The sequence below is a fragment of the Podarcis raffonei genome, chromosome 14 (assembly GCF_027172205.1).
Source record: "Podarcis raffonei isolate rPodRaf1 chromosome 14, rPodRaf1.pri, whole genome shotgun sequence".
Taxonomy (NCBI): domain Eukaryota; kingdom Metazoa; phylum Chordata; class Lepidosauria; order Squamata; family Lacertidae; genus Podarcis; species Podarcis raffonei.
The window spans coordinates 38692283-38705601 of NC_070615.1; the positions used below are offsets into that span (position 1 = coordinate 38692283).

At 41.6% G+C, this 13319-nt stretch overlaps 1 protein-coding gene across 6 annotated transcripts in view; it reads right to left on the bottom strand.

Moving 5' to 3' along the window:
* MARF1 (meiosis regulator and mRNA stability factor 1) overlaps positions 1 to 13319 on the bottom strand; it is a 39437-nt gene that overhangs the window by 9182 nt on the left and 16936 nt on the right. For all 6 annotated transcript variants that reach the window (XM_053364004.1, XM_053364002.1, XM_053364003.1 and 3 more), the window contains 13 exons: positions 11821 to 11987; positions 11582 to 11740; positions 10038 to 10221; positions 9536 to 9714; positions 9203 to 9283; positions 8798 to 9034; positions 7723 to 7842; positions 5881 to 6056; positions 4444 to 4664; positions 3220 to 3362; positions 2330 to 2463; positions 1334 to 1536; positions 522 to 749 (listed from right to left, as the gene is read on the bottom strand). In XM_053364004.1, the coding sequence (XP_053219979.1) occupies positions 522 to 749; positions 1334 to 1536; positions 2330 to 2463; positions 3220 to 3362; positions 4444 to 4664; positions 5881 to 6056; positions 7723 to 7842; positions 8798 to 9034; positions 9203 to 9283; positions 9536 to 9714; positions 10038 to 10221; positions 11582 to 11740; positions 11821 to 11987 (2232 nt within the window). The remainder of the gene's footprint in view (positions 1 to 521; positions 750 to 1333; positions 1537 to 2329; positions 2464 to 3219; positions 3363 to 4443; positions 4665 to 5880; positions 6057 to 7722; positions 7843 to 8797; positions 9035 to 9202; positions 9284 to 9535; positions 9715 to 10037; positions 10222 to 11581; positions 11741 to 11820; positions 11988 to 13319) is intronic.

Genomic DNA, 13319 nt, shown 5'->3' on the forward strand with positions numbered 1-13319 from the left:
GGTTGACTACAAACACTCCTGCATCAGCCTAGCCTATCGCACAACATATCCCCCAGGCCTCCTTGGAAGAACGTGTAGCTACAAATCATATCGAAGTAGCTTTGTCTGTAAAATCTGCTGCAACCAATGGCTGTTTTAACAGATTAACCTGATGTGCTCTTTTCATAGCTTTTGACAAAGCATCAGCTTCCTGTCACTTAATCTTCCATTCTGCTGTGTGCCCCTGAGGCTGTGATCATTTCCGGCAGGGACAGGGGGAATCTATTAGTAACTCATTCTAATTGAGATTCTTGGGTTTCTCTAGTGATCCAATTAGACTGAAAACGAACACGAGTTCTTTTAAAAAACCACCATCCATATTGTTTACACTGCACTTTACACAGAGAGAAGTACCAGTCATTTAAGATCTTGGTATTATTTTTCATCATGTATCTGAGCAACACAGCTCTCTCCCTCTCTACGCCGCTCCCTCACTCCCCACCAAATCTACATTTGTCATGCCAAGTCGTGCTAAAATATACCTTGATAGCATGGCAAAGTTTCTGCATCAGAGCTGGAACAGAGCCAACATCGTAGTCCTGGAGACGCAACGGGTAGCCAAATGTTTTAGCGTATTCAGTGAGCACATCTGCCATCATAAGGCATTTGTCTCTCTGAGATCGGAGCAATTTCACAAACTGGGCAGCTAAAGCTTTGACCTTTTCCGCATCTGTTAGTGCAAGGATTTTCTCTTCACCACATTCCAGCACCTGAGGGTAGAAGTCAGCTTGGTTAATGGAAATATTTAGGGGGGGGGCTGGGGAAGGCAGTACTTACAATGCACAAATGGAGCACAGTGGAACCTCGGGTTACGGCAGGGATCCGTTCTGGAGGCCCTGCCGCAACCCAAAAATGATGCACATTGAAGTGCCGCTTCTGTGCATGCGGTGAACCTGGAAGCAACCCATTCTAGTACTTCCGGGTTTGCCACGGACGTTCGCCGAAGCAGAGGCGGACACAGAATGAGGTTTGACTGTATTAGCAATATGAAGGCTCCCCCCCTCTCACTTGTAATTCTTTCCAGGAGGTGTTGAAATACCATGAATTTTAATACCATTAATTAATAAGTTTCCCCCGCCAATTGTTAACACAAACAGTTGAATGGCTTTTTTAAAAGGTGGTTTACTTCCAAAGTTTGCCCGTGTAAGTGCAATAGCACCCAGTAACCACTCTAAAAACAAGGCTCAGTTCTACAGGCAACAAGAGTTTTCCCCAAACACTGAGCACAACTCAATAAGGCTAGAAAGGTTATTTAGTGTGGATGGACGAGGACCCCAGAGTATCTGGATCCTACCTGCAGGACATCTGGTATGGCTTCGAAGAGTTCAAGTAGTTTGGTAAATCCGTAATAGGCAAGTCTGCACTGGCGCCCAAAGTGGTGGTGATAGAATGGGATAAATTTATTGAAAGGCATGCGGAAATAGGGCTGGTGGCGCAACAAGTCCACTGCCTCCTTGGAGAACTGCTTTGTCCTTTCAACTTCTTCCTTGGTACGTTCTGAAAATGAGAGAAGAGATGCAAAACTAAGGGAAAGTAAAAGCAACAAGACCAATACTTTAGCACTCTCCCAGCAACTTCTATTCCAGCTCAACTGCTAGTTTAAAGGAGTGCTCTCCAGAACACAGCAGCTACTAGCCACAGTTAGCTCTGCTTCACCTTCACGGTCAGAAGCATTATGTCTCTGAAAACCAGTGGCTGGGAATCACAGGTGGGCAGAGTGCTGCTTGGCCACTATGCTTCTCAAGACACATTCTGAATTTTTAGGAACTGATTGTCATTTTTCAAAACTGACTTCTAACACTTTGTTTTCAAATTGCTGTAACCTGTTCTGGGACTTAATGGTGAAGAGAGGTATGAAACAGAATGACAACAATATATAACTTTTATTTTGCATCAGGTCATAAGCATCTTTACTCTTAAGGCTCAAGGCACCTGAGGGAATAGAATCCTTGGCCGGGGGGCTCTTACGTTCTTTAGGTGTCACGCAAAAATGCTCTTCATTCTCTGCAACTTTTTAGAGAGTTTGGATATGAATTTTTTGTTTAAATTGCATTCTGTTCTGTTTGTATTTACATGTAAACTACCCTGTGATCTTTTCTTTAAATAAAAGGATATACGAATTCCCCAATCAAAACACAGCTCCAAGTCTCTACCTGCTGCTCACCATAAACTTCAATTCATTCACAAAAAAGCCAAAAGTATACCTGTCACCAGGGCACCAACTATAGTCTGACCCGTGTGTTATAAAAAAGAAAAGGAAGAGGATTAAGTTCCTAAAACGAGGATGTACCTCTTTTGGGGATACAAATTACCATCTCATTATCTTGCATAGACAAACAGATTGTTGTGTCCGGAATTTCTGATATGAGATCCACCAACTCGCACACTCCATATTCTGTCACGTCCCAGTCTTTTGAGAAGCACCTAGATAATGGGATGGAAAGAAGTGAATTCACATTAAAGGTATTTAGGGTAAACGAGAACAGAAAAAGGCACAATCCAGCACCTTTTCCATTGCTTCCATATGAAGATATGAATAATACGAGAGGCAACGGGAAGTGTTCAACTCAGAATTAGACCCACTGAAGTTAATGAAGATGAGTAAGTTCATCAATGTCAATGGGTCTACTTTGAGTAAAACTTAGGAGCAGGCCCTGGGATTGCCGGGGTTTAAAAATCAGTATCATTAAGTGTTTCTCTAGACATTTCAGACTTTTGATCAGAAAGTTCTCAAGATTTCTCCTTCTCTATTGCAAGTTTCTAACAGAACTTTTGGAAAACTTTAGTGCAAGGGAAAATCCTGCCCCATTCCTAGGTATTCTTTAAATATACCAGAGGACCCAGGAAGGGAAGAGTAGGTCGTGGTTAACAAGCCAAAGTTTGTGTCCCCCATGAATCCATACAGCAAACCACCAAGTGCATCATCCTGCCTGCCTTTAGGATTGGCCAACTTCATAAGATTTAACATCAGCCTTTTTTTACCCCTCCCCCCCAAGTTGGCTTTTGTTTCTGCTCCTCAGATTCTGACTTTGGAAAGGAGAAAGCTGCTCCTTCCCCTTCGAAGGGGAAATGTTACTTCCCTGAAGCTCAAAGTCTTTAATTTTTCTCATTTTAAAAAAAGCTTTGATGTGTCAATGTGTAAACACAGGCTATGCACATGCCACAGTTCTCTTTACGTACCAATGATAAGCTTGAAAGAACTCCCTCACAACCACTTGCTTGCTGGCCTGGGACTTGAGAAGCTTAAACAGGTCTTGAGTAAATCGCTTCACTTGGGCCCTATGCGTTAAGGTTAACAAACGCTTGGTGCCTATCCCGAGAATCTGGAAGGAAAAAGACACCACATTTTAGATGAAGTATGTGACTCCCACAGTCAAAACACTGCCGCATCTGAGCTTATTTACAGCCACATGCCATGAGAATAAGTATCTGCACACCAAGCTTGGCCCCTATTGCTTCTTCACACCAGTAATGACATTTCCCTGGATCTCCACATTGTCCAGTAAAGCAACTCTTGCAGTCAAACTTGGCACTGTATTTTTACATTGTAGGAACCCCTCTGGGACAGGTAAGAAGTCAAATTAATATTAACAAATAGTGGCAGGTATTGGCAAAAGGTTTACTTATTTAAAACAAGGGGGTCCAACACATGGCTCAAGGGCTGAATCCCTGTTACCTCTTCCCCTCCCAGTCTTCTCCCTCTTCAATGTCCCACCACCACTCCCCAGGCTCTGAGCCTTCTTCCCTTGAGGGTTCCCCAGCAGGTTCCTCTGACCATTTCTCTGTGCCCAACCAGTTCATGACACATGGCAGATGTGTTTTGGGCTACAGGCTGACCATAGGCCATTCTGGCCAAGGATGATGGGAGCTGGGAGCCCAACAATGTGTGGAGGGTACCAGACAGGGCTGGTGCTCTGTTAACTCCAACAGCCATTAAGCAGCTTGAGAAGACAACTGGCAAGGTGAGGCGATGGCAAAGCTTTCCAGGTGGTGGGCAATAGCCAACATAGGATACATATTGGAATAGAGCTGCCAATCTCATCTTCTGGCATGCAACCTGGACAGATGCAAATGCCCTTGATGTCCTGGGTCACAGCAGTAAAGCTACATACCAAAAGATTAAGGGTAAGAGAATCCCTTCCAAACAATCGACAATGTAAAAACAGAAACTTGCTTGTCCTGTGTAAATTAAAATTCAACACCAGCTTCTTAAAGAGGGGATCTACAATATCCCTGAAGACTGTGGAAGGCACCAGAGAACTCTTCTTCACTGCTGTTATCCTGACACACCACCCTTAACTTCAAAATGAGGATTTTTACTGCAGTTAAAGCTAGCCTTTTATGTGAACTCACACTCGTCACTCATGAAAACATGCACATCAATAAAATTGAGACTGAACTCACCTGCAACACATGAGGCACTGCTTCCAGCAACTCCATTAACTTGGAACACCCATAGTCAGACACACGACATTGCTTTGCAAAATGGTGATGGTACGTTGGGATGAATTTACTGACAGGCATGATACACGACGGCTGGTTTTTAAGGAGATCAATCACTTCTCTGCTGAACTGAATAAGTTGTGGGTTACCCACAGGGCTTGTAGAACGTAGAATCCATGGCTCTAAAAATGGGGGAGGGGGACAACAAGAACTCTCTGGCTTAGGAGGTAAGGGACATAAATGGAATACGTATGATGAAAACTACAGGCAAACTTAGGAGTAAATCAGAACAGGAACACCATGGATTTGGGGGAAGTATCACGTCTCCACAGACTAAAAACTAATTACAAAGTGACAAAAAGAAAAAGGCCACTATCTGAAGACAAGCTCGTGTCACAACAAAGCAAAAAAATGAACTGTGGCTGGAATTGCAGAGAGGCAAACTTGATATGTCCAAAAGGGGTTTCAGGCATTGAGTGGGAATTTTCCTTCCCTCACAGAAGTGGGGTCTGAATTCCAGAACACACAGCTACTATTTTGTTTTCTGTTGCAAGCTGAATGGTCATTTGAAAGGCAAAGCTTGCTCAAGGAACGGAATGGAAGTCATAGTCTGAACCCTAGAATCAAAACCACTCATCTGAACTCACAGCAATCTGTTCAACAGAACACCCAGAAGGCAGCAAGACATCTTAAAAAAAACACCCCTCACTCCCCAATCTCTTTCATGAATACTCCCACCTCCCCTTGGTACTCTCTCCATACATGCCTCCCACACCCCATCCATCAAATACAGTTCTCATCCTCTCTTCCTGCCATGATCATACATCTTTTTGCTCCCCTCAAGGCTCCATCCACCCCACTTTGTCTCTCTCTCCTCCCCAAAATCACTCCATCATTCCTTCTTTTCTTCTCTATTCCATGCGCATACATGCATAGCTCAGTCAACAATGATCCTCCTCTCCCTGGTCCAGCCAATTCAAAGCCCTGCTGTTGTCCCATCATGGAAGTGGGCATGTTTAGCAAAGACTTATTAAGGAACTGTTAGCAACTGGAGGGACACAGTGAGAGCATTTTCATCCTCTTTTCTTGTAATCTGGTGCAGCAGATAGCCTGGGAGGCACTGCGGCAGCCCTCTGGCAACATACTGGTGCACACAGGCACTGTGCTGGTTATCCCATATCTAAATTCTAGGTTATATGCTAAGTCAGGAATAGGGAACCTGTGACCCTCCAAAAGCTGCTGGACTCCCAACTCCCATCAGCCCCAACCAGCATGGTCATTAGCTAGCGATGACAGGAGTTGTAACCCACCAAGATCTGGAGGACCACAAGTTCCCAAGCAAATCAGTCACAAGAAACTAACACAAAAGACTGATGCATAAAAGAGTGAAATATGCACCTGCAGTGGGAGGTGGTGGCTTGTTATGAATCCACTTGACAACTTTGATGCCGTTTTGTGCAGTGGCAATATTCACACCAGGGACGCAAGTGATGAGATGCTCCAGAGGAACACCTCCCTGGCCTTCCTGCACCATTTGCAGATTGCTGAATTCTGAAGCGTAGCAGTCAGGAAAGCTGCAAAAGAGACCGACATAATATAAAAAGCGTTAGACCAGACTGCTCGCTTGTAACGAAACCTTTGGTCAATCTTGTCACATAACAGGTGCAAACAGGCATTAACAAGTCTCTGTTTACACTGCAAGTAAGAAAAGCAGGTTGATATTAAAGGTGACTTGCTGTCATGACCTTAATTTGACGCAACCTACAGCTGACTACCCGACAGCAATCTAGGAATTTGGAACTGGAGACATGGGTCTGAAAAAACTGTTGCAGGGTTGCCATAGGTCAGCAGATGGTGCTATGCATTTTATGACCTAAGGATCACAAAGAGAGTTGCTACACATTTAGGAAAGTCAAGAGAGTAGTCTATCTAGGTTGGTATCGTCTCCACTGACTGGCAGGAGCTCTCCAGGGTTTCAGACAGGGGACATTGCTATCATTCCTTGGAGATGCCAGGGATTGAACTTGGGACTTTTTGCATGATTCATTACTTGAAAAATCTAGCTTGTGTGATTTTGCAGCATTCACGGCATACATGTCCATGAAATGGATGAATCATTTCACTTCTTGCCACCAAATGAAGTCCTCTGACATGAAACCAACTGAGCTTTAGATAAGTAACATCTTATGCCTCTGTCTGCATGCTTGACCTCCCATAAGAGTCTTGATCTCAAGACCACAAGCACACATCCTTGTGTGTTAGAATTCAACAACACATGCACTGCTCAGCTACAGTGAATTACAACAGCAATTCCTACAAAGGGCATCGAGGCTCCGTGGCACATAGGATACATCTAGAAACCGAAGCCTGTATTCTCAAACACTCCTTAAAACAACTGAAGGGAGCAGTGTGGATGGCAAGAGATGGAGGAAAGAAAGGGCACAAGCATGGAATAAAGGACACAACCAGGAACTTAGCCAAGAGGAAAGTATCTGCAGATCAGAGATAAGAAAGAAAATGTAAAGATAGGCAGCAATTCAAAATTAGTTATCTGCAGTTTCTTACATGCTGAAGACAAATATTAATATTCAGATTGCTCTGAACTAGGCAGTATGCGCTCTGCGGTTATGTATTTGTATTGTGCAAGAGCAGAATTCAGAACACATCTTTGGAAGATAGCACCTCTGCTGAATACAATTGTCCAAATACAGCCAGCATTTAATACAGACTTCTCTTGTCACTCAGAGCCCCTTCAGCAACCAGGGTAACCCCTCAATGTGAGGAGTCAGAGAGAACCAATGAAGGGGAGGAGGGGTTAAGCAGTGAGAATGATTCCAAGTAGCCTAAAGGGAAGATGGCTTTTTTGTTCTGCACAGAATTTCACCTTTCACCTGTAACCAGTGCTATTGGGGGTCACAAAGCAGACGGACCTGACTTTTGGCGCGTTTCAATATTTAATACTTAATTATTTAATCTTGAATTTGGATTTTTTTTAAAAAAATGTATATATATTATTATCCTTAAGAGAGCTCAGAATCTTAACTACAGAGACACTCAAGTGGAATGGGGACTGGAGGAGGTGCTTTCTCTTAGTGATGAACCATTTCTAACTTGCCTAGTGGAGGGAGTTGGTGGAGCAATCTATCCAAGGATCCCTTTCACTACAGAGGAAAAAAAAGGGGGGATATAACTCAGCTCATTACTGAACATTCAAACAAAGGCTAAGGAACCTTATTTTACCTCAGTAACGGCACTGTCCCCTCGTGGGTCTGCAACAAGCTATGAACTTGCGGTGCGAAGGTCTTAAGAGACAAAATCACAAAGGGAACTTTGTAGGAATCAGGATCAAAGTCATGTTCACTAGAGAAATAAGAAAACATTGAACAGTTTTATACTGGGGTAAGGCAATAAAGTAATATATACAGCCCAGAGTTTTGGCAAGCTGCCACTCTTAATTTGCTACTGTGGAAGATTTGTCTTATGGACTTTTGCAGCCAACAGCTACTAGTCTAAACTGGAGTCATCGCTATAGTATAACCTAAGCAGATTAGTGGTTCTTCCACATGGGCATGGATTTGCCTTCTTTCAAAGATCTTATACAGTTCAGGAAGCTGATGTAACCCCACAGATAATGTTGCTTCACAGCTATTAAAGGAGAGTAATATATGCCGGACAGTTCTGTAGAGATATTCCCTTAAAAACCCAACAACCCCGAACACTTAAGAAGTTTTATTAAACCATAATGCTTAGGTATGGAACTTCCTCCCTATAATGCCAGGGACTGTTGGATCTGTTTTAAGACATCAGATTAAGATGTGGTTATTTCCCCAAATTTATGGTTTGGGCTGAAACGACTGCTTCTGTTTCTTGAGATTCTAATCTATTTTATATTATATTGCTGTTGCTGCATTTCTCATACTGATTTGTGTATCTCAACATATTAATATGTATTACCCCAGGAACCACTGGAGGGCAGAATATATATATAACTTTTATATATATATATATTCTATATATATATTATAATATATATATATATATATATATATAATATATATATATATATATATATATATATAATATATATATTCTGCCCTCCAGTGGTTCCTGGGGTAATACATATTAATATGTTGAGATACACAAATCAGTATGAGAAATGCAGCAACAGCAATATAATATAAAATAAATATAATATAAATATAATATAATATAATATAATATAATATAATATAATATAATATATATATGCGCTCCAATTTCAATTCCAGAGTTCACTTACAGAGGAAGATGGAAGGATCTGAAAAACACCTCTTACCTGAAATCTTTATTAATGCAGTGCTGCTTGCAAATGGGCTCATGATATTCCAGTTCTTCAAATATGATAGGACTACAGTTAGCTGAAGAGCCATCATGAGACTGTGAAGACCCCAAAGGGCTCTGTCTAGCTTGACTACTGGGTAAAAGACATACAAGTCTTCCATTGCCTTGATCGCGGATGGCTACGACGTCAGTTATTTTATACAAGTCTGATACATTTAACTTGTGTCCAAACCTAAAAAAACAGAATATTTAAAAACTTTAATGAAGTGGAGGGGGGGGGAGGAGGAGAGGTCCCTACTCCTGGTATAGAGAACGTGTTCTAAAACTACTATCATAAAAGTAGTGAGTTATGAATATACTGGTTTTCTTAAGTAATTTGGCATGCCGTTTTCAGACCTACTTTTTCTCGTAGATCTCTGTGAACTTGAGAAGAGGCAGACAACAAGCTGGAGCATCTTGAAGAATGGACATTGCTTCTGAACTGCCAATGGAAGTGATTTGGTGTTAGGAAAGGCATGGTAAATCATTTTATTCTGAACTATTTTCTTCATTTACACTAGATCCACCAGAATATTTTTTTAAAGAAACAGTGCTGACATAGCCCAGGCAGGCGTTTCACTCTTTACCAGTGCCAATACACCAATTGGTACTCTATTCTAACTATTTGATGCATAGCTAATCCTCAGCTTTCAAAAGTCTCCATGTTAGATGTTGTAGCTTATTTTAAAATTACCTAACCAGTGCCAGGGATTTATTGGTAGCTCCTGTAGCCAGCGAAACCTGGATCCTCTTGCTGCCAATTTTGTATCTATGAAGGTAGTTGACAGCACGTATTGCTTCCTGTAAATTCTCCATTTGTACTATAGCCTTCAGCTGATAATCAGTATGAGGACTGAGTTCCACAGTCTTTACCTGAAATAAGAGATCAAATCAGCACACAAATACCAGGATTGACATATGATACTTGTGTATGTACAGAATCATCGACACAATCAGCCCCAACTACCCTCTCCAACACTGCAGAGCTCTGGTTCTCTGTAGTCAATAAAGCTGAATAATGGCTAGAGCACAGGTGGCACAATGGTTGTAGTCCATCCATTTCTGTGTTTATGCAGATTTGTTTTAACATGTGACCCGCTCTGAAATGATCTGCAATGAGGAACAAGAGTTTCTGCTCTTGAGCTGCATCCACAAAATCCGAAACAGGGCAAATGCAAGTAAACTCTGATGTTTACCTTGCCATGCTTAGAGAAGATTTCTTGCAAAGTTTGCTGCAGCTCCTTTCTGGACAGTCTGTAGTCTATATTGCTAATCTGGATGTCTGCTCCGTTTGCAAAAGGATCTGGGTAGTCCCCGCTACCAGTGTGATTGATGAAGGCGAGTGGAGAAGATCTGTTTGAGAGGTTTGGGGACACACTCCTAATGAAGTAGGGAGGAAAGCAAGGGAGTTCTAGAATTATTCATTCCACTGTACACAACACACACAAGGAGAGAGAAATCGCTTTAGGCATTTAAAGAGCAAGGTAATTTTTCTTTAAGAGATATGAAATATCTCAAATGCCGAATCCAGTTAGTTATACTAGAATCAGATTTTTGGTCTTCCTGGCTCAGGGATAGCCAATGTGGCTCCCTCCAGATGATGTTGGGAGTGTAGCTCCCACTATCCCTGACTGTTGACCATCTTGGCTGTGGTTGACGAGAATCATAATGCAACAGTATTTAGAGGGCACCATGCTGGCTACCCCATCTCTAGGTCTTTACACCAGGGTTTCGGATGGGGGTCTCAGGGATTGAACCTGAACTTGAGACTATTGACATGCAAAGCATGTACTCTTCCAGTGAGCAGCAAAAAATCCCGAACAGGTCTATTTCGCAACACACGGACTGGAGTTACACACATCTGTTCAACGAACAAATGAAGTCAAGAAGTGTCACATTCACATAATACAGAAACACAGAGCAACCTTTAAATTCTTGTGTAAAGATCCATTTTTCACTTTTAAAAACAAAAGGTCTAGTGTCTCCAAACATCACCAGTCACATGTTACAAAAATGGGTATCCCAGGTTAGTCACTGTGACCTTTCAATTCCTCACACCAGGCATAGGCAAACTCGGCCCTCCAAATGTTTTGGGACTACAATTCCCATCATCCCTGACCACTGGTCCTATTATCCAGGGATCATGGGAGTTGTAGTCCCAAAACATCTGGAGGGTCGAGTTTGCCTATGCCAGCCTCACACACCAAGGATTGCTCTCTTCTGCTTGAATGTGCAGACAGATAATGGATCAACCACTAGCCAACACTCAAGAGGACAGCAAGGGGATGAAAGCAGAGGAGAGAGCTTAAGGGCCATAGCTCAGTAGCAGAGCAATTTGCATACACAAGGCATCTCTAGGTAGCACCAAGAATATCCCTTGTCTGAAACCCTAGAGTGGCTTCCTGCTGATGTAAACAATACTAAGTGATATGGACCAATGGATCTTATATGCAGTATAAGCCAGTTTCTACATTCCTCAGTTTGGCTTCAGACCACTGCACTAATCCACTGGTGACAGGTATATATATGCAGACACACATGAATACTGAGAAAGAAGATTAAAACCCATCTAAGTTTCCCAAGCATCTTGGGCTGGCTCTTATGACAAGCTTCCCTGCAGACCTCAGGGTGGATTCATCCCTGCACAAGCATTCCAAAGGAGAATTCAGAGAAATCCCCAAAAATGGAGCCCAGGGGTCTTCTGCTTTTGTCAGAGCTTTGGACTGCAAGAGCTGCTTACCTAGAGGACCAGCGACTTTGAGATATCAGCACAGGACTGAGCTGCCTTGACGCTGTGAGCATACTGAAAGCAGATGGGTAGCTAACTTGGAATACATCATCCTTCTCTTTTCTCTCTATTGGGGAGTTGCTGATGCTTCTGGCTGCCAGAGAATCTTTCCTGCATAAAGAAGAATGGCCTCATTAGCTTGCAATTTTGATTCTTGCTTTTTACAAAATTCAAACTTGCACCTGACATACTTTAGACTGTTTTTGTGAGCAGAGTCTCCTGCTCCTGCTTTCTTGGTTGCCAGGGCTGTAGAACTTGATGCACTAGAGTTACTTTGCAATGACGCAGTGTCCTCTTTTAGTGGGTCTTTGTGATTCTCGGTAACGTTCACATTCTTTGACTCCATGCGGCAAAGTTCCTTGAAGAAAAAAATTATGCAGGTCAGCAAGCAAGAGGGGATTATGGTAGGCTAAATGCAACCCACAACTTAGACATGAATATGAGACCTGCAGGTATAGGGCAGTTTATAAATTCAATTCATATTAAGAATAATATTCCTTAGAAGAAGCAACTACACTTTGGAATTCCTGGCCTACTGACGACAGACAGGCACCTTCACAATACTCTTTTCAGTTTTTGCTTAAAACATTTTTGTTTGGGCAACTTATCCAGACATGTAGAAGTTACATGTGATTTATTGCTTTTTAGCTACTGTTTATTTTAATCATCTTTTGAATGCTTTCAAATACCTGGACTTCCTTGCTTTTATCAAGACTCTGAATGTTTTATATTTCTGGTTAGCCGCTTAGAGGTTGTTGTTGCTGTTCATTTTTCAGTATACACATTTTGCTACATAAATGAATGAAAATCATTTATGTGTAAATTTATAGAACCGTCTCATAAAACTTCAGCAATACAAAACAATCATTAAGATGACTGTCCAATAAAATCTGTAAGCAGCTCCAAGGGTCTGTCAGAATAATAATACCTTCAAGACATGCCTGAAAATCAAATGCAAGGATGCCTGCCGAATCTCTCTCTCTTTTTTTAAATATTTATTAAGGGTTTAGAGATTACAGAAAAAAAGAATGAAAAAATGAAAAATTAAATACATAAAAAAGAAAAAAGAAAAGAACAATACAGTAAAACAGAAAAAAGAAAAACAAGCATTTAAAAACACATCCAATGTTTCCCTATCTTTATCTTTCATTTACTTGTTTCATCGACCTCCTCACACCTCTCTTTTTTGCATTCTAGTTCAATTTGCTGTTTCAGCAAATCCATTCCATCTTACTCAATTTTTGTTCCATAATTTATCTTAACCCAATTTAACCTTAAATTTTCCACTTTAACCCATTCTTTGTAATTCTTTGTAACCTTTCTGCTAAAGCCATGTAACTTCATTCCAGCATCCTTCTAACATTCCTTAATTTTACAGTATTTCTGTAAATAAACTTTAAATTTTTTCCAGTCTTCTTCCACCGACTCTTCTCCCTGGTCTCGGATTCTGCCAGTCATTTCCGCCAGTTCCATGTAATCCATCAACTTCATCTGCCATTCTTCCCGGGTGGGTAAATCTTGTGTCTTCCAATGCTTTGCGATAAGGATTCTTGCTGCTGTTGTAGCATACATAAAGAAAGTTCTATCCTTCTTTGGCACCAATTGGCCGACCATGCCCAGGAGAAAGGCCTCTGGTTTTTTCCAAGAAGGTATATTTAAATACCTTTTTCATCTCATTATAAATCATCTC